General features: G+C 38.0%; 3 protein-coding genes across 3 annotated transcripts in view; all 3 read left to right on the top strand.

Annotated features, from left to right (window-relative positions):
• Positions 1 to 2,507, top strand: part of LOC121729481 (probable cytochrome P450 6v1) — a 55,276-nt gene extending 52,769 nt beyond the window's left edge. The window contains exon 3 of the mRNA XM_042118004.1: positions 1,970 to 2,507. Within this exon, the coding sequence (XP_041973938.1) occupies positions 1,970 to 2,507 (538 nt within the window). The remainder of the gene's footprint in view (positions 1 to 1,969) is intronic.
• A 2,022-nt stretch (positions 2,508 to 4,529) lies between these two features.
• LOC121729482 (cytochrome P450 6k1-like) lies at positions 4,530 to 6,217 on the top strand. The gene has a single exon (XM_042118005.1). It carries the CDS (start codon positions 4,530 to 4,532, stop codon positions 6,021 to 6,023), a length of 1,494 nt encoding a protein of 497 aa, XP_041973939.1. The 3' UTR covers positions 6,024 to 6,217.
• A 7,788-nt stretch (positions 6,218 to 14,005) lies between these two features.
• Positions 14,006 to 27,195, top strand: part of LOC121729629 (neuroligin-4, X-linked-like) — a 106,242-nt gene continuing 93,052 nt past the window's right edge. Inside the window, exon 1 of the mRNA XM_042118199.1 lies at positions 14,006 to 14,157. The gene's annotated coding sequence lies outside the window, so the exon portion shown is untranslated. The remainder of the gene's footprint in view (positions 14,158 to 27,195) is intronic.

The following is a 27,195-nucleotide window of genomic DNA, read 5'->3' on the forward strand; positions in this document are numbered from 1 at the left end:
CCTATGTCATTAAATGGAGTAGAAAATAAGCTGACGATAGCCTGATTATTTCGGGTAGCAATTACAGTTAATTATAACCAATTGTTACAACAAAAGTAAAACAAAATGTTTGTTTCTCTTTCACGCAAAATCTACAGAACGGATTTTAATGAAACTTTACAACAATAAAGCTTATGCATCAGAATAACACATAGGCTACAATTTTAACCGACTTTCAAAATGAGAGAGGTGTTATGTTCGTTTTTTTATGTTCAACGATTACTCCACCGTTTGTTAACCGATTTTCACAATTTTTCTTTTGGTATTTAGGGTATCATCTCAATTTGGTATTAAATTCACAAAAAGGGTGATCTGATGAAAGATCCATAAGTAATCGATGGAACTCCTCAAAATTTATAGGGAAACATATTGTGGTGACTTCGGTTTCGTGAGAAGTATTCTAAGCATATGCTACCAACAAGTAAGATTTTGCACCGAGGTATACCAGCTGGTATACCTACCGTGGTTCGGAAGGTGCTGAGAGAACTCCTGATTCTTTATAAATCCAAGTTTGGGAGTTTCGGCGTTGGACTTACATTTGAACCGCGGAAACAAGCGACAATTTCATTTGAGTAAGCCAGTACCATAAAAATCCTAAGATTCCAGCACGGTTGTCAAATTTCTACACGACGGAAGTTAAGGGTGACGTCAATTATTAAACGAAAAGCATCAAGGTTTTTCGTATTTTTAGGAGAACTTACGTACAATAGGTTAAAAAAGGTTTTCCTTATCTGTTTCTTAAATATTTTGTTAGAGCGCAAGTATGATACGTATGATAATACGAAAACAGAGTAAAAATACTAAGATATCTAAAGAAATACAGCTGCGCAAGGACAATTTGCACTGCCACAAGTATTTATGTCATTTAACCAGCACTATTAATACTGTAATTACACTATACATTATTATGTTGATAATAATAACTAAAAGTTTCCTTAGTCAATATTAGCGCCTTAGAAACTCTGATTATTATCGCCTAAACGAGTAAATATTAAACCTCCAATTCCAATTTTCTTAATATTATGAAGTAGGCTAGTCTAGTTCAATACTTAGGTACTAGTTGAAGTTTATAAAAAATTCCACCCGAACATACATACTGACATACATAGAGGGCAAGTTAAATAAAAGCTTTTAAAAATAGAAAGTGCCATGCCAGAGACAATTTTTACCCACTTTTGACCCACGCGTTACCACGCAAAAAAAAGAATTTTATTTCCCTGCAAATTGTTTCCTTATCTACAGAGATTGGAAATAGAATTTTCGACGAATATCTTCAATTTAGTTTTTAGGCAATTAATTATTGTCCTTGTAACATTTTTAGGGAAATCATTTGGGGTAATTCAAAACAAAGTACTGTCTATACAATAAAACTGTGCGAGCGAGCAAAATTTAACCTTCATGGGGAAGCAATTGAGTTTAAAATTGAATTCCTCTTCCATAATCAAATAAAGATTACACTTGTTACTAGGGTAGGAATTTCTTTGTTCTTTAAAAATAAAATAGAAAATGCTTTTTTCAATACAAAGAAATAAAAGATCCTGAATTTTATCTCACAAAAAGATCGAATCTTTTGTATTGATGGTTATTTTGAATTTGATTACAGTCGGATGGGTTTTTTATATTATACATTTTTGATTGACTTTGGTTGTATGTTATTTTTCTAATATTTATAATTCTCGTGTCGCAGTGTTTGTGCGCGAAATCTTTCAAAACGGCTCTACCGATTTTTATAAAACTTTGTATGTACATTCGTTAGGCCTGAGAATAGCTTTTTATCTACTTTTTATTTTGATACTAGAGATGATTTATGCTAGTTTTCATATAATATTTTAGTTTACAATCTTCTTGTGTTTGAAATTCTTTTGTCGCATTATTTATTTGTTGCGCGCACATTGTGCGCTTTTATAATTCTGGGCGTCACTTCGCGTAGTGTTTATATTCTTTGGCGTATATTTAACTTCTTCGCCCTGGTTGGACAGCATCCGGAAGTACAGGAGCGCCTGCATCGGGAAGTCGACATTTTGGACATGGAATACCTCGAAATGGTTCTGAACGAGTCCATGAGATTTTATCCCGCTATCGGATTTTTTGGCAGGATGTGCGTTAAGAATACGACTCTTCCCGTAGGAAATATAAAAATTGACAAGGGAACCACCATATTCCTTCCATTGTTTGCGTTGCAACATGACGAGAGATACTATCCGGAGCCGGAAGTTTTTAAACCGGAGAGGTTTTCGAAGGAGAACAAGGATCCCATTATAGACAAAACTTTCATGCCTTTCGGTAAGGGAAACAGAATGTGCATCGGCCAGAGGTTCGCTACGGTACAAGCCAAGGCGGGGATTGTCCATCTGATGCGACACTTCAAAGTGAATACTGTACAGATTTCAGGCAAAAAGATCGGTTTCCAGAAGCACCTCTTTGCTGCGAGGCTAAAAAATGTAGACTTGGAGTTCATTGATCGATAAGACATTAAAAATGATAAAGTTACACAAATTGAAAATGATGGCTAAAAGGATAATTCGTGTTAAATGCTTGTTGAGAAATTGTTTGGAAAATCTATTTGTTATTATTTTTGTTTTGATTTTATTATTATTCATACATTTACTTTGATTGGTTTTATATTTTAAAATTACATTAAATGAAATAAATATAGTCCGTCAAAAAAGAGACGACAATAATACTTGCCACTTGTTTCCGGTGTGGCCTATTATGGCCACACTGTATCCGGTCACTATAAAAATTTTTGATACTTTATATAAACTTTATACTTATTACAGTTATATTACAGTTTAAAAAAATATATTAAGTCGTTAATAACATTTTAAATAATTATGATGTAGTTATAATGTGTGTTTAATTTACGATTTTACAAGAAAAAATCTAATCCAAGTAAAGTATTATAGTCTATGTATATAAAAATGGATTTTCAAATGTGTTAGTCAAGTTATAACTAGATAACGGTTGAACCGGTGTGACTAATTTTAGTCTTCAAATATTCCTGAAAGTCCAGGGAAGGTTTATATACGAGTATATAACACAAAGTTCACCGGGACATCTAGTATTACATATTATTATTATAAATTTAATATTTATAACACTTTAATTGTACGCTCTCTGGGGAGGCAAGAGGTGGGCAAGAGCGTGTAAATAGCTCTCGACTGCGGTTAAGTTACAAGATTCTCAATTTGAACCTTCAAAAAAGGGACAATCTAAAGAATGAGTATATTATTTTATTATGCGGCTCTTAACATTCTGAGCCAGATAGCAGTCGGTCCTACCTTTTCAGTAGACAATCGGGCTCCGTAGTAAGCAGCCGCCTTCTGTCTTGAATCTTCGGTCGGCCGACCACACAAAAGTTCAACGTTTTGATCACAGGGTCTCCGCAAGCGTTCACAATGAAAAGCACTTGAAATTTCAGCTGGAATACTAGCCTTCTCAGAAAAATTGTCAGAACAAAATTTTCTCGTATGCTATAGAGCGGCGAGCGGCGCTCTCTGTTGGAGGAATTCGTGCAGATACACTGAGCTTTCTGAGGGCTCGTGTCGTCACACCTTTATTGACTGATAATAATAAAATAAAAATGAAAAATATATTTAAGGGTACCCATACAAAAAAAACATAATTTTTGGCCTATTTTTGCTCTATAACGGTACAGAACCCTTTTTGTGGTCAAAACATCCGGGTGTCCCTTGACACCTCTCAAGTTTTTTTTATAACTTCGTTCCATCCGGGTGACCCTTGGACACCTCTCAAGTTGTTTTTTGGAGTAGTTTTAAAAGACTAATATTGTTTATTAGATGGATTTTGAGAGAACTTGGTGGTAATGTAGGCTTTTGCAGCTATCCCACTTTTACCACGGAAACGGGCTGACACCGCGCGCTGTAAGCTGAAGTACACGCGAGTGGAGTCGCGGGCAACAGCTAGTCTATTTAAAAATGCATCGCCTTGTCACGTTGCAATGTGAACTGTTCCTTAGCGCTCTATCAAAACCGATACAGACTTTGGTGATCGGACTTAAGTTATCAGTTTACGAGTCTTGTGATAGACAAACCGCCGGATAGGACAATCTGTTTTGTTGATAATGAGATATATTTAACCTCTTTAATCATAACATTCTTATCAACATTATTTTGGAAGATAAAATTATACAGATTTCCACTCTACAAAATTTGGTCTTCCAGCGCTGCTACTTTTACAGTGAACTCTATACATAATACACGGGACACATACACACCCTAAAGTAATTATCACTTAGTTTTATGACATCCTGTACATTAAGAAAGTTGAATAAGTGCATGCAAAGTGCATATTATTTATTACTACCAAACATGGATTTCCACTAAGAAGTTAAAGTGTCTCAATATCATAAAATATTAATGCTTGGTCACGATGACAAGCATTATTGTCCATATTAATAATAACAACTACGAGATAACAGTTAGTATTTAAAGTTCGTGCCAAACACTCGTGGACCACTCACTGACAAAATGATAACGTTACTATTGATAGTCGCAGTAGCGGCCCTGCTAGCCGCAATTTATCTAAGAGGAGTATACAATGAAGCCTACTGGAAAAAACGGGGTGTCAAATTTTACCAAAAGAGTAGAGCGCTCGGAATATTCTATGAATTCTTCAAGGGAGATCGAAGTCTGTTCGAACACATGGAGGGTATCTACTACGAGTTCCGCAACGAACCGGCTGTGGGGATCGGGGCGTTGTTTTCGCCCAACTTGATTGTGACCGATCCGACGAACGTCCAGCACGTGACAACCGTCGACTTCAACTCCTTCATGGACCGATCCATTGCGCCAAACAGCAGGGACACGCTGTCCAACAGCCTGATCTTCATCACTGGTGCCAAATGGAAGCTGATGAGGCAGAGCATGACGCCGCTGTTCACGTCCTCCAAACTCAAGTCGATGTACTACATTATAGACAAGAGCGCCAAAGACTTCGTGCCGTACATAAAAAATAATCCAGAACTGAAGAAAGGTAACGCATTTAATACCCTCTGCACGTTCTGCAGCGCGGCCATGGGAGCGGCCGTGTTCGGTGTCACCACGGAGTCGGTCTTTGACTCCCCGTTTCTGAAGATGGCGCAGAAAGCTGGGGTCACGACGTTCTGGCAGAACTTGAAATTTGTTATATCGATCTCCAGCTCCTTCATAACGAAGCTTTTCAATGTGAAACTGGCCGCAGAACACGAGGCGTTCTTCATCGGAGCGATTAAGCAGATCATCGGAGAAAGGAAGAAGTTGAACGTTAAAAGACACGACTTCGGAGATCTCTGCGTAGCTTTGCAAGAAAAAGGTGTGTTGAGAGATAATGAAACGGGCCTGGAAATTAAGCCGACTGACGAGGTTCTTTCAGCGCAAGCATTTTTTTTCTTCAACGCTGGCGTGGAACCAACGGCGACGACAATATTTAACTTTTTCGTCCTGGTTGGACAGCACCCGGAAGTCCAGGAGCGCCTGCATCGGGAAGTCGACGAAGCATTCGAGGAGAGCCAAGGAAATTTGACTTTCGATATCATTTCGGATATGGAATACCTCGAAATGGTTTTAAACGAGTCCATGAGAATTTACCCCGCTATCGGATTTTTGGGCAGGATGTGCGTTAAGAATACGACTCTTCCCGTAGGAAACATAAAAATTGACAAGGGAACCACCGTATTTATTCCTGTGTTTGCGTTGCAACGCGACGAGAGGCACTATCCGGAGCCGGAAGTTTTTAAGCCGGAGAGGTTTTCGAAGGAGAAAAAGGATCCCATAATAGACAAAACTTTCCTGCCATTCGGTAAGGGAAACAGAATGTGTATCGGCCAGAGGTTCGCTACGGTACAAGCCAAGGCAGGGATTGTCCATCTGATGCGACAATTTAAAGTGAATGCTGTGCAGAAATCAGGCAAGAAGATCGGTTTCCAGAAGCACCTCCTTGCTGCGAGGCTAAAAAATGTAGACTTGGAGTTCATTGACCGATAAGACATTAAAAGTGATAAAGTTATACAAATTGAAAATGATGGCTAAAAAGAATACTTTGTTTTTAATGCTTGGTGAGAAATTGTTTGTAAAATCTATTTGTTATGATTGTTGTTTTGCTTTTATTATTATTCATGCATTATTTTGCTTTTCTTGATTTTAGACTACATTTAATGAAATAAATACATAACATTTTATTTTCTTTACTTTTAAATTAATTACATAATTCATAAAAAATAAAATCTGTATAATAAACATATATACAGGGTGTAACAAAAATAAGTGATAATACTTAAGGGTGTGTACGTGTTCCTTGTAGAGAGTTCACTGTGAAAGTAGCAGCGCTGAAAGACCAAAATTTTTTTTCACTTTTGTATGACGAAACTCGGGCCCTTGCCCATACAAAAGTGAAAAATTTTTTTCGTCTTTCAGCGCTGCTACTTTCGCAGTGAACTCTCTACAACGAATACATACACACCCTAAAGTATTATCACTTATTTTTGTTACACACTGTATATTAAAGAACAATAGGACAAAATATATGGACTCCGTCCCCACTGTTGTAGCATCACAGAATGCTATGGAATGAATGATTGTATGTATGAATATTTATGATATGAATAAAAAAAATAATGAAATCAATTTAAAACCGAAGAAAAAGTAATATCATTTTGTATGAAAAATTTTCTCATCGCGGCTCTGTTATTGGTGAACGTTCGTTTAATTTTGTTTAATGAAAGAGAATAAGAATAAAGGAAAGATATAGTAAGGTGCTTCTGTTCATTACATACCCAGTACCCACATTAACACTTTAATATATACTTACTTACTACGGCTTGAACGTGAGTATTTACTTTTCAAAGTATCTACATTATGGTTCCCACACATAAACACGATAAGACGTTGCGTCGTACAACGATGCTGCTTCGTTTCACGATACGACATCGCGTCTCTTCTGCTGTTAATAAGAAATCGAAGAAAGAATATTCTTTCTCTAACCTGTTGTACATTAATTCGCTTCATTATGCCGCACGCCGACTAGCTCAATTCCAGTAAAACTGATCATGCGGGGAGATCTGTCTGCAAGTTTGCCCTTGCGAACAACTTGACACAACTGGTTACTACACCTACGCGAATCCCAGATGTGGACGGTCAGAATCTTTCCTTGTTGGACCTTCTGCTGACTTCAAATCCTGATGGCTACCAAATATCCGTTACCGCACCACTCGGTTCATCGGATCATTGCCCTATTAAGAGTTCTGTGCCACTTACGACGGTGTTACGACAGCGTGCTGCTAAATACCATCGTGTGTGCACTACAAGTTAGCAGACTGGGATGGGATGCGGTCGTTTTTTGAATCCTAATTCCTATCCTTGGGGGCACGTGTGCTTCTCGCCGGATGATCCCGACAACACAGCCAACTCTGTTGCAAATGTGGTGTTGCAAGGGATGAAACTTTTTATTCCGTCCTCTGTAGTGCCAACTGGCGGCAGATTTCGTCCCTGATTTGATTCATCATCGAAAAAAACTTCTCGCCGGAAGCAGGAGGCTTACCGATCCTGGGCCAATGCAGTGACTGCTCGGGATTTAAATACCAGCACATATAAAATAGAGTACAACCTTGCCTTTAGATCCCTCAAGAGAGAGGTCACTCGGCCAAAGAAACAGCACGTCAATAGAACTGGCAAGAGACTCGAGCGCCTCCCTTCCTGGGAACCTGTGCAAGCCAACCCTACCATCCCTACACGTAGGAAATGGATCGTTGGCCCAGGACGCAAAAGACAAAGGCGATCTTCTGGGCAAGGTCTTTGCGTCAAACTCGACCCTAGATGACGGGGGGCAGAAACCCTATACCTAACCTAACCATACGGCGATGTTCGAGCATCATGTCGGATATTCGGTTTCATCAGCGCTCAGTGCGAAAAGCCCTCCGTTCCCTTGATATCCAAAAGTCGAGTGGGCCTGACGGAATCCCTCCTATTGTGTTGAAAAAGTGTGCTCCAGAGTTGGCTCCGGTCTTGACGGGTCTTTTTCGGCTCTCCTAGTCCTCTGGAATCGTCCCGGCTTCTTGGAAGACACCCTTGTTGCACCTGATCCCAAAAAAAGGTGATCGCTCAATTCCTTTCAACTACAGACCAATCGCTATAACCTCCCTCTTCTCGAAGATAATGGAATCCATTATCAATAGCCAGCTTCTTCGATATTTGGACGGCCAGGCATTACTAAGCGACAAACAGTACGGGTTCCGTAAGAGTCGCTCGGCTGGTGATCTCTTGGCGTACCTAACTCATCCTTGGGCTCAGGCAATTGAGTCGAAGGGAGAGGCATTGGCTGTTAGTTCGTACATTGCAAAGGCCTTTAATCGGGTTTGGCATAAAGCGCTGAAATTAAAGCTACCATCATACGGGCTGCCCGAGAAATTATGCAAGTGGGTCACAAGTTGCTTAGTAGACAGAAGCATAAAGGTCGTGGTTGACGGCGAATGCTTGGAAACTCAGTCTGTTGATGCTGGTGCCCCTCAGGGCTGTGTGCTATTGCCTACCCTATTCATACTGCATATCAATGACATGTTACAGACCAACGGCATTCATTGCTATGCCGATGATAGCACAGGTGAATATGCTGTATATACCCCCAATATTTCTCGGCTAAATGTCATTGAGAGTCGAAACGAACTTGTGTCTAAGGTGGAGAATTCATTGGAGAAGGTCTCTGAATGGGGTAGACGTAACTTGGTCCAATCCAACCCAAGACACAAGTCTGCGCTTTCACCACTAAAAATCACAGTCACCAATGGTCGTATATCCTCGTTTTGAGGGCACATCTTTAACCATCTCCCCTAGCATTGAAATACTTGGCGTTAGCATATCAAGCGAAGTCCAGTTTCGATATCATCTAGAGGGTAAGGCCAAGTTAGCCTGGAAGAAGCTTGATGTTTTGAACAGAGCGAGTCAATACTTCAGTCCGTACCAACACCTACAACTCTACAAGTCGCAAGTTCGGCCTCATATGGAATTTTGTTCTCATCTCTGGGCAAGGGCGCCAAAATACCAACTGCTCCCTCTGGATCGTATCCAACGAAGGGCCGCTCAAATTATTGACTGCCATAGTGTTTCAAACAGCTTGGACCCCTTGGAATTACGCCGAGATGTAGCTTTACTTTGCATCCTCTATCGGTTGTATCACGGGGAGTGCTCTGGGGAATTGTTCGGAATTATACCACCTGCAACTTTTCGCCATCGTCCCACGCGGAAAATATCCTCATCACCTTGATGAGTTACAGTCCTTCACCGTACATTTCTCGCGAAACTTTCAGACGCGCACTGCAAAACTCTGGAACGAACTGTCACCAGCAGTATTTCCGGACCTATACGACCTGCAAACCTCCAAGAAGAGAGCGTATTCCCTCTTAAAAGGCCGGCAACGCACCTGCAGCTCTTCTGATGTTGCGAGTGTCCATGGGCGACGGTAGTTGCTTTCCATCAGGTGACCCGTTTGCTCGTTTGCCACCTTGTTTCATAAAAAAATATGACTCCGCCTCGATGCGAGGAAAAACAGATACTTCCTCAAACCATCGAGGAAATAAGTTATTTGCGTATAAACAAAACAATAATTTATTCATTGAAATATATGGAACTGAGTGACCGGCGAACAGAGCAGCTATACAATATCTTTGTTTTATTGTTTGCTTGCAGTGTTCGACTGAAAGCCGATTTTGGCCAATATCCAAGCCGAACTTCAATGCTCGATTAAGCCGAATTTTCAAATTTTGGTTCAGATTTGCCATAGCTCTTAGCTTTAACTTGTAAATAATAATAATAAAAAAATTAAAATATTAAGAGGAGTACAAGAAAAAAAAATAAAATTTTTATTTTTTCATGCACTATTTGATCTTTAATTTCCTTAATATTTGAATTAACTAGCCTTTGCTCGCGGCTTCGCTCGCTTAGAAGTATTATTATTAATTAGGTATCAAAGCCGATTATTATTAAGTAGGTATCAAGGACTCAGCCCGATCGGGCTAAAATTTACAAAATTTCATACAAAATTTCATCTCCTATTTTATAATTTGAGGATTGATCAAAATCCTATCTTAGCGGATGCCTACGTCACAACATCTACCTGATGGCCAAATTTCAGCTCGATCCGACCAGTGGTTTGGGCTGTGCGTTGATAGATCACTATGTCAGTCAGTCAGTCATCTTTGAGTTATATATATTAAGATATACAACAAGAATAAGATTTGAAGTAGTCATATTTCTCACAACAGTTCGTATTCTATAGATGTTCGATTTCTGGGAAATTAGTCTTTGGCGAGATTTCGGCCATTACGAGTATTAGCCGAAAGTAACAAAAGCCGAAACTGCGCCAACACTATTTGTTTGTTCAACTGCCAATGGGAATTGAAGATATCTTATCAAAGAACAAAATATATCCTTTGAATTTGAGTGTAGGTAAAGTACTTTATATCATTGAGACCACATTTGCAAGGAAAATTGAAAATAACCCAAAAAGATTTTGCAATGCTTAAGGCCGCCTTCACATTGAGTCGCGAGTAGGTATTGCGGCAGCCGCGCGGCTCGTTTTAGTACAGGAGTCAGGCAGCCTAAGATTGCCATGATTATTCAATCATTCAATATGAACTACGTAGCTGATCCGGCAAATGTTATTGTTCTATAATACATCTTGTATTCCTTCCTCAAAGCAGAACTAACTTTAACAGCGCGATCGGTCAAGCTATTTCGGAGGAATATGTCAATATGAATTTCATTAAAATCAATCCAATCGTTTTTGAGGTTTATTTACCGCCAATTACGCACGGACCTCTAAAGGAGAATGCTGATGCAGCCACACGTGCCCGGTCAACGCCATCGCCTACGAGGAAACACATCAGCAGTTTATAATTTTTGGTTTTTTTTGGAAGCCCAGGCTGCCGAATTCGTAATTAGCCTGTCAATGAACACGTTGACAATAGTTTTTTTTTTTTTTTTAATGAAATAAGGGGGCAAACGAGCAAACGGGTCACCTGATGGAAAGCAACTTCCGTCGCCCATGGACACTCGCAGCATCAGAAGAACTGCAGGTGCGTTGCCGGCCTTATAAGAGGGGATAGGGTAATATAGGAGGATAGGGATGGGAAGGGAAGGGAATAGGGGAGGGTAGGGAAGGGAATAGGGTAGGGGATTGGGCCTCCGGTAAACTCACTCACTCGGCGAAACACAGCGCAAGCGCTGTTTCACACCGGTTTTCTGTGAGAAAGTGGTATTTCTCCGGTCGAGCCGGCCCATTCGTGCCGAAGCATGGCTCTCCCACGTATAAATATACCTACTAGAACCGATAAACTTCGTATCAATTTCCTCGGAATACTTACACTGAATTTCCACGAATATATTAAGACTAAAATTTGCCGAATCGGTTCAGCTATTCTCGAGTTTTAGCTACAGTAACAAAACTTAAAATTCATTTTTCCGGCATATAAAGTTTCCTGGGACTCCAATAATCTCCATACCAAACAGCGAAATCGGTTCAGCTGTTTGGTTTGTGAAGAGGTAACAGAAAGACAGTCACTTTTGCATTTACAATATTAGTATGCATATGAAAATACATGATATTTGAATTACATCTTTAACATTCCGATACATACATACACATAAACACACACAAACTAAATTTTTTATTTTTTTTTAATCATTAATAATAATATATAATATCTATGGACGCTTCACACCACGTCAGTCTGGCCCCGTGCTAAGTACCTAAAGGACTTGTGTTACAGGTACCAGACAACGGATATATATTTAATACTTTTATACTATACATATATTTAAGATTTTTTATTATATCATACACATATTTAATACACATCCAGACCCGGGAACATTGAAAACTTTTTGTTCCGTCGGCGGGATTCGAGCCCGCGACCCCCGGCTTGAGCTACCAACGCGCTCACCACTGAGCCACAGAGGTCGTCAAAAATTATAGAAAATATTTAATTTACACTTAACACTTTGTATTATGAAATAAAATTAATTATTAAACAAGCATATCACTGTAATATTAAAATAATACATGTTAGACTGAAAGAGCGGGTCTCGCTTATACAAGTTCTACTTAAAAGGCGAACCCCACCACATTGCAAATATGTACATTTAACGAAAATAAAGATTTTTTTGATTTTTAATTTTGATTTTTGATTCAGAGCTGTGACCATATAAGCCGGTATTGTTCTAAAATCAAATGCTCAATATCAAAGAGCCACGAGCAGAGACAACGTGACGTCACTAATTGACTCTATTTGTTAAGTCTATTGAGTGATATACAAAGACTAGCTGGCCAAAGAGAATGTCATATACTATGTAGCTGGCCCGTTTGTTGTTTTGCGATAGAATATTTTGTTTTTTTTTTTTTATAAAAATAGACGTCGGTCGATTCATTGATATTCTACTCGATCACGATTTCAACAAAATCGATCAAGCCTTATATTAATATTTATTTTCCTAAGATTCTATTATACTTCTTTAAGGTTCACGACCTTTGTTAAGTTTTAATTTTCAAATTATTATATTTTGCCAGCTAGGATCTAAAAAGGAACTGTAGGCGGCCTAGTCCATAAATTAGAAATTTATAAGATAGGGTTCTTTCGCAATGGCCAAACAAAGTTTTCCGGATCATCTAGTACTTACAAAATATAAAATAGTGATAATTAAAACATGTGTCTGACCAAAATATTGTATTTTACTTAGAGTAACTTAGCAATTAATTATAACCTAATTAGGTTTTTGCGAGATAGTAAGTATAACGTTAATTAAATCGATACTCCACTCAATTCGCACCTCCTAGGCTCGGGAATTATCAACACCGAAGACATGAATAATATTGGAGAATGCGATCATAACATTACCGCGACATACATTGCGGGTGTACCTCCTCATCTGTATAGCACGTAAATAGCAAAACCAGCAGTGTATTACCCTCGCCACACACTCACAGAGTTGTCATTATTTATATGTGTTGAGAAGGGTTGCGTGTGTAGAAGTGATTTTGTATGTGAGCGGCTGTAACTCCGCTAAGGAAATGTAAGGCTCAGTCGCTCAGTGACGTTTGGAGCCTTGCGCAGGCGCGGTGCGGCGGCCAGCGAGGACTGTAGGGTGACAAGGATTCGCCGATGTCAGGACTGTCCGAGTGAAGTGACAGCTAACTTCCTCTCCTTCTTTTATAAATCACTGAGTTAGAGAATGGAAAAGTTGAATGTTACCTGTAAGTGAATTTTGTATACCTAGTGGTCTGTGGATACAGTTTTGAATAAAAATTATAATTACCACGACCTAACAAATGAAAGTGAAATTAATTTTTACCTACCCTACCAACTTATAAGATTTTTTTTTTACTTAGGGCCTGTTTCACCACTTTCTGACAAAGTGCCGAATAGGCTATTCACAGCTTTTTTGACAGATTCTCCATACTTCATCTGTCAAGTTAAGTGGTAGATAGCCTATTCGGCCCTTATCGGAAAGTGGCGAAACAGGCCCTTAGACTTGGGATTAACTAAAATTTTCGTTCATAATCATTTCAGATTGTCATTATAAATACAGCACAACATTCTGTTGTAATAAGACTAAACTTACATACTAGTTAGCTACTCATAAACTAGCGCCTAGTAACTTGCGCAGCGGCTCGCTTCTCCACTGCTAAAAACATTTAACATTTTCACTTAACGATATAAACCCTCCACTTCCAGGGGTCACAATTTTTGCTCGTGACGTCACGATCCTGCCCGTTTTTTGCGACCGTTGACACCCTAATTGCAGCCTCCAGCACCCGAGGAGGTTTCATATTGACCTATACGTATTATGAGTACTCTACGCTTTCAGGGCGTGCGAGCGGGACGCTGGATCGCGCGGCCGAAAATCCGTGCGCGAGGGACAGAGAGGCAGATATCAAGAAACACGGCCCGGTCCACACTGTTCAGTGTTCCTAACGCTGTGACAGGCTCGACAACGCGGGGGAATGATTACGAAAAAATTCGAAAATCGAACGCTTTATCGATAGTGCGGGGACTTTTTTGTCGATAGCTAATTAGTGCTGTGCTGTGCTAGTGTTGTGCTTATAGTTCGAGTTTGGAGACATTTTCGATATGTGAGTATCTATGTTTTGCTAACCGTTTGAATCGAGTAACAAATAATTATGCAAGAAAAACAGCTGTTCGTTTAAATGTCAAAAATATTATACCTAATATTATATTTTTTATCTACATGTATAACTAAACGAATAATATCTAACCTAACAAGTATTCAAGTATAACCTGAACATTAGACGATGCTTACGAATTTTAACGCCTGAAAAATTAACGAAAAATGTTGATGCTACCAATCTCAGCTCTTATGTAGTATTGAATCTAAGCTGCTATTATACCAAATGCCGCTAAAATAAATTCAGTAGTTATTTCGTGAACAAGAAAATAAATCCATGAACACAAACTTTCGTATTCAAAAAGTAAGGATTTTAGTTAAAAGTTTTGAAGTATTTATAATTTCTAAATTATTATTGGTATAATAATATCTAATTTATTAATTATTGCCCGCAATATCGTAAAATATATACATAGTGTGGGAATCGTGCATCTTGCCAGAGCTGTGTCTTCTGGTAAAAATTTTGCGTGAAGAGCTAATAGACAAACAGATGCACTTTATAAGCCAAAGATGATGATGATACAGACCTTTCCAATTAGTTTCTGGGGTATCATATTATGATTTTATATCGCGGGGAGGCACTTACAGAGGGTTCCGGATAATACGCACGGAGGTAAAATTTTATTATCCTTCCTGAAATGATGCAAAATGTATCACAAGACAGAAACTGCTGAACCGTTTTTGGTACAGTTGTGAATTTGGTGCAATTTTGAGAAGGGATAATATTGTTTACTATGCAATTGATTCACAAAATGTACGGTTCCATTTTTGAGCCGGAAAAGTCTCGTACCTGCCATGCTATTGGCTCAAAGCTGCGATTGTTTACGACTTTTTCGCAAATTGAAAATATATGAAACTATAAGTTGCGCCAAAACTCGTTTATCTCGCGAGAACCGTACATTTTTCCGGGACAAAAAGTATACTATGTCCTTTCCCGGGACTCAAAGCATCTCCATGCCAAATTTCAGCAAAATCGGTTCAGCGGTTTGGGCGTGAAGAGGTAACAGACAGACAGACACACTTTCGCATTTATAATATTAGTATGGATATGTTACTTTGATTGGGTGTGAGTACGTAAACTTTATTAAGTGCGGCAAAATTAGTTACAGATAATATATTCAATATAATATTATTTTGATCGTCATAAACGTCTTAGCAGTAAATTTTCCGACGATAAATAAATAAGTCTGGCCGCATACGTTTTCCGTTTTCAATTTCCATATTCGGACATCCTAATCAATTGGGTCAGTAGAAAATACATTAACTGACGCACACGTTTCCTTTTCTCCAAATGGAAAGAATTCCGCTCGTACATTTTAAACCAGCGTGTTCGCGCGTGAAGAAAAACAAACGTTTGCGCCAGTATCAGGGATTTCCAAAAACGGTAATGACAATCAGCTTTATACCCCCAGTCCCTTTTAATCTTCGCGCGTATTTTGACGGGGTGCTGCGGGGCGGGCCGCATTTTCAAACTAGTTTTGTGACCCATAGCGCACTCGGTCTAAAACTTGTATGGAAAATGCCCCGCCCTGCTACTCTCTCACACAATGCGCGAAGCTTTATGGAAGACAGCTAAAAATCATTAAAGCATTTACATTGAGTCAGTAACTGACGTCAGTCCACTGCATGCCGTGTCAGTACTGACCAGGCCACTGCCATATGCAAAGGCAGATTTACATCGAGTGGTTGTCATTAGTGCATTGCGCTGACTTGAAATCAATTTACACTATGGCAGTGGCCAGGTCAGCACTGACTGACTCAATGTACTGTAACTGCCTTTAACAGCGTTCACCAGTCGAAAAAATCTTTTGTATTTACCTGACCTCGTCGGCGAAACAAACTCAATGGGCCACATCGAGATAAATTTACCGGATACGAAGCAGCTGTCAGCTCAAACTTGGAGACGGAGACGTTGTCACCGACCCGAAAAACGACAAGTTCCCTAACTTGTGAAAAACTTGTTAATTTCGGGGAAGAACTTCCTAAATGAGAGAAATAAGAAATCTTTCTACGAATCCAAAATACAGCGTGTGTATGAAGTATGAACTGATAAAAAGTTCGTAAGTCGTTAGGCGAGTAGGTCCCCTTTTCTTGACGACCTCTGTGGCTCAGTTGGTGGGCTGTTGGTAGCTCAAAGATATTTTGTTTCCAACACTTCATTTTGCGCAGATTACGTAACGTACGTTATTAATTCCCACTTGCCAGGAAAATTGACGTTTATTTTGTCTTCTAGGGGGGGTGCAGCTGCCCCCCCTGCCACTACTTGGGTACGCTCATGCCTACTCTTATTATTTCGTTTTTCATTCTGCCGGCACTCCTGAAGTGCAACGTTGCTTTTTTTCTTTTTATTTTCGCAACAAAAACTTAAAAGTATATCAATTTTCTAAATCATCTCAGTCTGCCGTTTTGAAAAGGTAACAGACAGTGACACTTTCACATTCATAATATTTATTTATTTCTTCTACTGATTCAAATTACTTAAACGTCTGTGGCAGCCATTAGGGAATCGTGCTAATGAGGTAAACATACTTAATTAGAGTCCAAAGAAATCCCAGCTATTTTATAACGTGCTGGGTTTTCCAATTACTGAATCATGACTGTGATCAACGCCCTGGATTTGGCTGTTGTAAAATTTTATAACTTTGATAAACAAAACAAGCTAAAATATAATAACTATTCATAACTTATAAATTATAAAACGAATATTGATATTATGTTTGTTGCAATAGTCATAAAAATATATTCTTAAGAAGACGTGAGTGGAAGAATCGAACAAGTATATAACATTTCGTAACATATTACGGACAATAACTCATTTTTTCCCTTATTATTTTCAAAAAACTTGTAACTTATCTACTTCATCACCTGGCTAATATATCTGGCTACACATAATATAATGCACAGTTTTTCTATTTCAAATAATTTTCCGGCCCCTAAAGCCTCCATTTAAGCAAAAAAACGGGAAGTTTTTTCATGTTACTTACTTTATTCTTCCACTGACGTCTTGAATTATACTAGTACAATAATTAGATTGTATTATAAACTTTAATCCACTGTTTATTTATTATTTTATTTATTTTTATTTTGACCGTTTATTGCACACAAAAACATGTAACAAGTTTTTTTTTTTTTTAATGAGATAAGGGGGCAAATGAGCAAACGGGTCACCTGATGGAAAGCAACTTCCGTTGCCCATGGACACTCGCAGCATCAGAAGAGCTGCAGGTGCGTTGCCGGCCTTTTAAGAGGGAATAGGGTAATAGGGGAAGGTAGGGATGGAAAGGGAACGGAATAAGGGAGGGTAGGGAAGGGAATAGGATAGGGGATTGGGCCTCCGGTAAACTCACTCACTCGGCGAAACACAGCGCAAGCGCTGTTTCACGCCGGTTTTCTGTGAGGACGTGGTATTTCCCCGGTCGAGCCGGCCCATTCGTGCCGAAGCATGGCTCTCCCACGTCAAAAAATTATTACTTATAAAGACGACACAGATACTGCTTATCTCTAAAGAGATTTCTTCCAGTAGACCTAAGAAGAGAAATTTGATCAGAAAACATCAGATAGGGTGTGCATGATATACACAAATGAAATATACAACTAAATTATTACTATGTTATACAGTATTATATGTAAAACAAAAAATAACTAAATTAAAATAATAATAATAACATACTTACTATATTAATAATAAAATATTGATATAATATGTATATTTAATAAACATGGCTGGATTCAGAATTGAGGTAGTGCTCCTTCAAGGGTCTTTTAAAGACAGTAATAGTAGGACTATCACGGATGGCATGGGAAAGGGAAATCCACAATCTGACTACATGAACAGTAAAGGAGTAGGAAAAGAAGTTGGAGCGATGTTGATGACTGTTTTACCCCATTAGAGGTAAATTTTAAATTATTGGTACTTACAATCATAATTCATAGGAGAAAATAGGTGTGCAAAAATCGTCAAATTTTGTAAGTATTCTCGTCGTTCAAATCATTTTTATTAAAAAAAAAAATTCAACGGCTTCGAAACTCTTGCAACTTTCGGTTTTTCGATTTGCTACAAAAATGCTTGAATCACAAACAATATGACTGAACGAAAATAAAAAACTTGAACAAAGGAGAATAAAAACTAAAGCGTACGATATTGGTTTTGTATGACAATGCGTTCATTGTTATTTTGCCTGTAACAGCACTTTTATGCCAACCACATAAGGATCACTATAGAATCTCCGAATCAATTACTGAACGCACTAACCCAGACACAAGATCACGTTTATAACAAGAAAATCGATAATGAATCTTTTAACAACATTTTTTGTCCTGTAATAATATTAGTTCAAAATTTAAGTGTAGAAACAGTACACACACTGTTTAAAACATGCTAGCATCTGTTTTATACCCTAAAATATAACAGTTAATTATAAAAGAAAATTTATAAAATAAATTATAACTACGGTAAACCAAATAATGCGCAATCCTAAAACGCGCAATTGAATTTGGGGGCTTTTAAAGAAATTGTGATTACATCGTATGAAATAACTCTTGGCCCGGTTAGAAGGTTTTTCTTTGAGTCTCTCAAGTACATTTGCACAAAAGCTATGGTAAAACAGCGTTTGCCGAACAGCTTTATGTTATATCTTTTGAAAGTAAAGAAGATATTGCATCCCATCACTCACTATGACATAATTTTATTTATACAAACATTCTTATCCAAACGTATTCATAAATTCTCAAGAGGTTACATTTTTACCTTAAGAATACACGTGCGCCCGAAAAGGGTAAGGGTAAGCATTGATTTGACCTCGTGAACCATAGCAATTATAATATTTTGTTACATAACTTTAGGTAACCGTAGGTTTTGAACCTTTCTGCTTATTCCAACATACAACTTTGATCCAATATGAAAAATGTACGGTATTCTCATAATGCGTCAAACAATTTTTGACGTGGGAGAGCCACACTTTGGCACGAATGGGCCGGCTCGACCGGAGAAATACCAGGGGCTCACAGAAAACCGGCGTGAAACAGCGCTTGCGCTGTGTTTCGCAGAGTGAGTGAGTTTACCGGAGGCCCAATCCCGTACCCTTTTCCCTTCCCTACCCTCCCCTATTTCCATCCCCCCCCCCCCCCCCCCCATTACCCTATTCCCTTTTAAAAGGCTGGCAACGCACCTGCAGCTCTTCTGATGCTGCGAGTGTCCATGGGCGACGGAAGTTGCTTTCCATCAGGTGACCCGTTTGCTCGTTTGCCCCTTATTTCATTTTTTATTTGAGGTCGAATTTCGACCACTGGGTGATCTCTAATATTGAGAAATAGACTCCTATATTTTATAACTTCGTTCCATCCGGGTGTCCCTTGACACCTCTCAAGTTTTTTTTCACTGTCTGTGCCGGTGCTGCCGTCTAGCATGAAAATATTGATGTAAAAGACGTCACAGAAGAAAGTATAAGTACTTTAGGGTGTGTTAGTTCCCTAAATAGAGTTCACTTTGGAATCAGTAGGGTTGATGGAGTAGCTTTTTTAAGCTCTTACAAATTGCAAAAAAAAAACTATTTTAGCGCTGCATTTTTCACAGTGAACTTTATAATAATTATAAGGGTTTCACATCCTAAAGTATTACCACTTTGCTTTGTTATACCCTGTATTTGTAGGGTTCCGTACTCAAAGGGCAAAACGGGACCCTATTACCAATACTTCGATGTCTGTCCGTCTGTCCGTCTGTCTGTCTATGTGTCTCCAAGATGTAACTCAAGAACCGCTATAGCTGGACTTCTGAATTTTCACAGATTGTGTATATCTGTTACCGCTATAACAACAAATACTAAAAATAAAATAAATTAAATGTTTAAGGGGGCAATACAACAAACATGTTGTTTTGCAATTTTTTGCTCGATATCAAATAACGACAATTCATAGGCACTTGAAATAATCACGAAATACTCAGTTTTATTTGAAAATAATAATTTGTAATAAAATTTAAATAAATAAAATAATTTAGGAGGGCTCCTATACAAAAAACACAATTTTCAGCCTATTTTTGCTCTATTGCGGTACATAACTCTTCGTGCGCGAGTCCAACTCGCACTTGGCCGATTTTTACCTTATTAGGTAATAAAATATTATTAATCTATCTGTTGTAACGTATATTATAAATCCATCCCCCAGTAAGGTAGAGAAGGTAATTAGGTCATCTATTGTTGTCCACTGTTGGGAAAATATCTCATAATAATATTATGTAATCAGAAATTTATTAGCCTATTTTATAGAAATAAAGAGCCTCATAGAAGCTGTGGTTTAAATTTCATATAATATATTTATATAAAAGACGTGGAAGAGACATGCTTCGGCACGAATGGGCCGGCTCGACCTTAGAAATACCACGTTCTCACATAAAATCGGCGTGAAACAGCGCTTGCGCTGTGTTTCGCCGACTGAGTGAGTTTACCGGAGGCCAAATCCCCTACCCTATTCCCTTCCCTACCCTCCCCTATTCCCTTCCCTTCCCATCCCTACCCTCCCCTATTACCCTATTCTCTCTTAAAAGGCCGGCAACGCACCTGCAGCTTTTCTGATGCTGCGAGTGTCCATGGGCGACGGAAGTTACTTTCCATCAGGTTACCCGTTTGCTCCTTTGCCTCCTTATTTCTTAAAAAAAAAAGATGTTAGCGTAAACACCGATATCCTTGAAACCATCAAATGAGACCGTCAAAATGAACAACTTTATCTATGAGAACAATGCTGGGAACTCAAAAAAATCCGTCTTCATACCCATACAAATTGTCGATCCGGGCATTTTTTTTTTGAGTTCCCAGCATTGTTCTTATAGAAAAAGTTGTTCATTTTGACGGGCTCATTTTATGGTTTCATGGATAACGGTGTTTACACTAACACACTGTATAATGTATTTTTCTTTAATAGCATCGTTTTCGCAGGAACTCATTTTTTAGGGTTCCGTAGCCAAATGGCAAAAAACGGAACCCTTATAGATTCGTCATGTCTGTCTGTCTGTCCGTCCGTATGTCACAGCCACTTTTCTGCGGAACTATAAGAGCTTTACAATTGAAACTTGGAAAAAAAATGGAAAAACTATCAAAAATTTTAGGGGTACAACTGAAACAAAAAAAATTTTTTTCGTCTAACCTATGCGAGTGGGGTATCTATGGATAGGACTTAAAAAATTATATTGAGGTTTTTAATATCATTTTTTTCCAACCTGAATAGTTTACGAGAGAGACTCTTCCAAAGTCTAACTTTAATTAAATCCACTGAAATATAAAAATAAATCAAAAACCTTTTAATTTCATAGAAATAAACCTTATTGCTGCTGCGGAATCCTTCATGGGCGAGTCCAACTCGCACTTGGCCGGTTTTTTTTAACTACAATTTTCTGACATAAAAAGTAGAATAATAAATAATCCTTCCTTGAGTTCCAAAGTATATGATTTCGTTCAAATCGCGTTTGGGTAGGACACAGACTGACAGGTAGATGAACACTCGTATTCATAATATTATGTAAAGTATGGACACAAACCTATTTTAAAACAAACGATTCAAATTAAGTATTAATGAATTCAAAATGAGTTTCTTTGTTTGTTTCTATGGTTTGGGCACGTCAACTAGGTAGATACTTACTTCTTAAAATTATTATTCTTCATTTATGTAATAAATAATTAAATAATCTTTATTGTGTTCGATTGCATTTAAAAGTAATTTTTGGCCAAGCAATAATCGACCATACTATTAGTAGAAATGCGAAAGTGTGTCTGTCTGTCTGTCTGTTACCTTTTCACGCCCAAACCGCTGAACCGATTTTGCTGAAATTCGGAACGGAGATACATTGAGTCCCGGGAAAATGTATGATCCCCGCGCGATAAAAGATGTTGCGGGCGGCGTTTAGTAATATTATAATTTGTGGAAACTAAAACAATATATTTTTGTTATATCACTAGCAATATTAAACAAACAAGATTAAGATAAACAACTGCATTAAAACAGAAAGTGTTTTCGTCTAGATAACAATGGAAATTCAGCCCTTAAGGGGGTAAAGGAACGAACGTTTGTATAAACTTTAAAAGCAAAAAATATAAATAAAGAAAATGTGAAAAACTTTCTCACCCGAGTGTCCCAGAAGTGTTATTACAAATTCATCCCTTAAGGCCAAATCGGAATGAGAATGGGTTTCTTTATAGGGCACCCCCCTGAGATACCAACAACAAAACATAAAATTTACTACATAGTGGATACGTAATCTGAAAACTCTAGTGTGAGAGGTGGCTATCTCTCCGTCTCCTACGATGGTATATCGTGCTGCTGAAACACAAAAATATTACAGATTTACTGAAAACCTATGCTTATCTTATGTAGATGATTATGGTACTATAGAGTTGGTGCAGGTGCCTGGGCTTAGCCAGAACAATTATTGACATCTTTAATCTGAAGGCCCAGTAGTCCCTAAAATTAGCAGGTCGATGTCTGTCAGTACGAATAATAATAATAATATCTATTGACGCTTCACACCACGTCAGTCTGGCCCCGTGGTAAGTACCTGATGGACTTGTGTTACAGGTACCAGACAACGGAAATATATTCAATACTTTTATACTATACACATATTTAAGATTTTTTTATTATAAGATACACATATTTAATACACATCCATGACCCCAGGAACTTTGAAAACTTTTTGTTCCGTCGGCGGGATTCGAACCCTCGACCCCCGGTTTGAGCCACCAACGCGCTCACCGCTGAGCCACAGAGGTTGAATATCGATGTTAAGTACATTAAAATAACATTCATATCAGCGTGCCTTGTACCATCGAGGAAATTGAATCCTATGCAGTAGACAGACCAACGTCATTTGGTCGGATCATGTCAATTCAATGTTAATTGTGATCTGTCTGCTGGTCTGCTGCTGCTGCTGCTGGGTTTGACGTAACGCGACCAAACTACGTTGATCCCCCATCTGCCTAGGAATCAACTTCTCTGATAGTACAGTGGCGGTTACGAATATATTATAGAAAATAGGAGTAAAAACCTTTTGTTTTTAGTATTACATAAATCAAATATATCCAATCGTTTACGTTAGGTTACGACACATATACTACATTTTTTGTTTTTTCTAGAAAGTGTGTAATTTAGCCATAAAATGATTTAAATATGAAAAACAGCGTTATAACAGTCATCTTTGAGATTTTTTTCTATCGAGCAGAATTTTTCAAATTGTGTACTGATATACCTTTGCGTATAGGAAATTTTCTCAATTTTAAAACTGTACTTATTTTATACTTAAATAATGTCATTTCCTTTACTAAAAACGTTATTTAAAAAACCCATTTTACCTAGTTGCAACAACCACAGCGCCTTAATACTACGATACTAAACGCCATACAGGCGACTATAATGCTACCAATTTTAATATTACGTATTAACCACGTATGAACAACTAGGTACAATGTCCACTTTAATATTATTATTTTTTCATTTAGATGCAAATTAGTCAGACATACAAAACTCCAGTGATATTTATCACCTAACTTATAAAGCGCACCTATTCGTTTGGATTTAATTTGGAGCGTATTTTTTAAATCGACGGGTGCTTAATAAAGTGCCGTAATGAGAAAACCGTGAGTCATTGATACCATTTGTCTCAGTGCCCTGACCATCGAGATTCTTTTAAAACTCTACGTCGCAGCTTCGAGATTAAAGTGGTATCGAGATACTTTTAAAAGTGATATATCACAGTAACACCTCCTTTTATGATGTACAATTTTATAATTAGAAATTGTTACAACTTTGCATCTGTATCTACATTTTTGACGTGGGAGAGCCATGCTTCGGCACGAATGGGCCGGCTCGACCGGAGAAATACCACGTCCTCACAGAAAACCGGCGTGAAACAGCGCTTCCGCTGTGTTTCGCCGAGTAAGTGAGTTTACCGGAGGCCCAATCCCCTACCCTTTTCCTTTCCCTACCCTCCCCTATTCCCTTCCGTACCCTCCCCTATTCCCTTCCCTACCCTCCCCTATTACCCCTTAGAAGGCCGGCAACGCACCTGCAGCTCTTCTGATGCTCGAGTGTCCATGGGTGACGGAAGTTGCTTTCCATCAGGTGACCCGTTTGCTCGCTTGCCCCCTTATTTCATAAAAAAAAAATATATATATTAACAATAAAACTTTGCATCCGTCTCTACAATATTATATTAACAATTTTGTTTACTAAATGACTGTATTATTTTCCTCCAAATATAAAGCTTGGGCTACCATGAGTCAGCCGTTGCCAACCGTTCTTGAGTTTTAACGAGACTAACAAAATTAAAAATGCATTTCTATTCATTTTAGAATTCTTATATATAAAATTCTCGCACATTAGGCCGCGTACTCTTCCGAAACGGCTTTACTGATTTTAACCAAATTTTATATGCATATTCAGTGGGTCTGAGAATCGGCTACTGGGTACTTTTTATATTGATAACTGCATTTGTTGAATAAATAATAGTAAGTTATACAACTCGAGACTGACGGCGACCATTGTTTGTGCGACGGGATAGCGATGGTCGTTGCTATGGTGATATACTTATTTAGTCACTTCAATAAAATAATATCTGACGTGGGAGAGCCATGCTTCGGCACGAATGGGCCGGCTCGACCGGAGAAATACCACGTCCTCACAGAAAACCGGCGTGAAACAGCGCTTTCGCTGTCTTTCGCCGAGTGAGTGAGTTTACCGGAGGCCCAATCCCCTACCCTATTCCCTTCCCTACCCTCCCCTATTCCCTTCCCTTCCCATCCCTACCCTCCCCTTACCTATTAACCTATTCCCTCTTACAAGGCCGGCAACGCACCTGCAGCTCTTCTGATGCTGCGAGTGTCCATGGGCGACGGAAGTTGCTTTCCATCAGGTAACCCGTTTGCTCCTTTGCCCCCTTATTTCATAAAAAAAAAAATACAGGCGAAATACTTTATATGGCAAAGAAACGTTTGCCGGGACAGCTAGTAATAATATAAATAGAAGATAGATCAAAAGTACCATAGGCTTACAAAATACGATTTAGATTTTTCAGTAACACGTCAGGCTTACGGCCGTTCCCAATATTTGATCTATCTCTGGTTTTGCCCTACTAGAGATAGGAATAGCTCAGATTAGACATTAGAGACATATATTTTATGTCAATTGTGAGCTATTCCTATCTCTAGTAGGGCAAAACCAGAGATAGATCAAATATTGGGAACGGCCGTTAGTAACGTAGTAAATAAATTAAAAAAAGTCATAGAGTGGCGATCAAAGACATTTACTTTTAAAATTCTAGATCGCTTAAGTGCTATGAGATTAAACTGTACTCTAAAGGTTTGTATCGTTTTTCGAGCTAGAACCGACATGGATAACGGAATTGGAGTCGAGATTTTACGACTGTTCCTACTACGGAGTGGTATGAGCCTACGCAAATCCGTATCGAAATTGTTTTTTTTTTTTTCGTTAAAAGTATATAGCAAGAACTGAAAGCTTTTTCTGATAATTCTCTGATGGAAAAAGCTTGGCAAAAACTATAAGTATTTTCTGATTTTAAGACTGTGTATAATAATATGTGAATAGACTACGAGTATTACACATTTTAACTTACCACGCCAATTTTGTCAAAATACTTGCGCTGTTATTAACATATCTGAAATAAAAAAAAATAGTAGTGTTACACATGAAAAAGTATTATCCTTGAAAAAATTTTACTACTATGATAAATACGTGTCTGTCAGCCTGTCTGTTACCCCTTCATATACCACCAGATTTTATTACATGATATATACAATGTGTCCCAACACCGGTGTGCGATCCTTTAATTTCATGTATGCCATATTTTAGTGACAAATTGGCTTTCATAATTTTTTTTCTCCATCTTTTGAAAAAAAAATTCTCTGGCTTCATACTAATCTGACCAATACTTCACAAGAAAATCGTTATAACTTCTTTACTATTTGACTTAGAGCATAGAAGTAAAGGAATTTATTAAAGATGAAAACCTCTATCTTTTTAAAATAAAAAAGAACCAGTTTAATGCACTAGATTATTTACAAAAAGCCATTATTTAGAAAATATTTTTTTTTCCTTAAACTCTGGTTTTTCTATGTTTAATTCCCTGCAATTTATAACATATTGCCTACGTAAGCGTAGTCCACAAGTTTAGCTATCAACCTTTTTTATTTTTATAGGATATTTATATAAGTAAGAAGTACTGGTCAGATTAGTGCGAAAGTCCTAAAAACTAAAATGGCTGTTATTTTACAACCGTAAGAGAGAAAAAATTTGAGAGCTAATTTGTCGATAAAAATATATGCCATAGATCATGATTCATGACATTAAAGAATCGAACACCGGTGTCAGGACACATTGTATATTCAGTGCTATAATAAGTATATATAATATTGCATTTACTTTTTTTGCATATCATTGCATGCTTGCATTTACTTGCATTTTTAGAATATTTAATATTATATTCTAAAAATTCAAGGTTTCCGCGAGACAACAATGAAATCACAGAAACATCTACTTAATTATAGTGATAATACTAAGCTAATTAAGATGCAAGTCAGCACAGCTATTGTCAACAGAATAGATATGATTTGGGAAGTAGATAAAGCGTGCTAACCCATAGATAAGCCGAGTTTAATCCTCGGTTTAAGTGGAATCGATCGTTAATTGAAGGATACGATTAACGGTATTCATGAACCTATTTTGGTAACCAAATATTCGCTGTTGTCAATTTTGTAAGTTTGTCACACTTTAATATTAGAAAGGAGTATTATGTGTTTGATACTTTTAAGGCCAAAACTACTAAATAGAGTATTATGCTATATTTATATAAATAAATATGAACTTTCAATTTTGTAACTCTCGCTAAAAGTCGAAAACGGCTTAGCCAATTTGGCTAATTTTAGTCTTGAAATATTCGTGTAAGTACAGGAAGGTTACGAGGTATAAAGTAAAACGAAGTTTACCG

Source organism: Aricia agestis, chromosome 8 (genome assembly GCF_905147365.1).
Source record: "Aricia agestis chromosome 8, ilAriAges1.1, whole genome shotgun sequence".
NCBI lineage: Eukaryota > Metazoa > Arthropoda > Insecta > Lepidoptera > Lycaenidae > Aricia > Aricia agestis.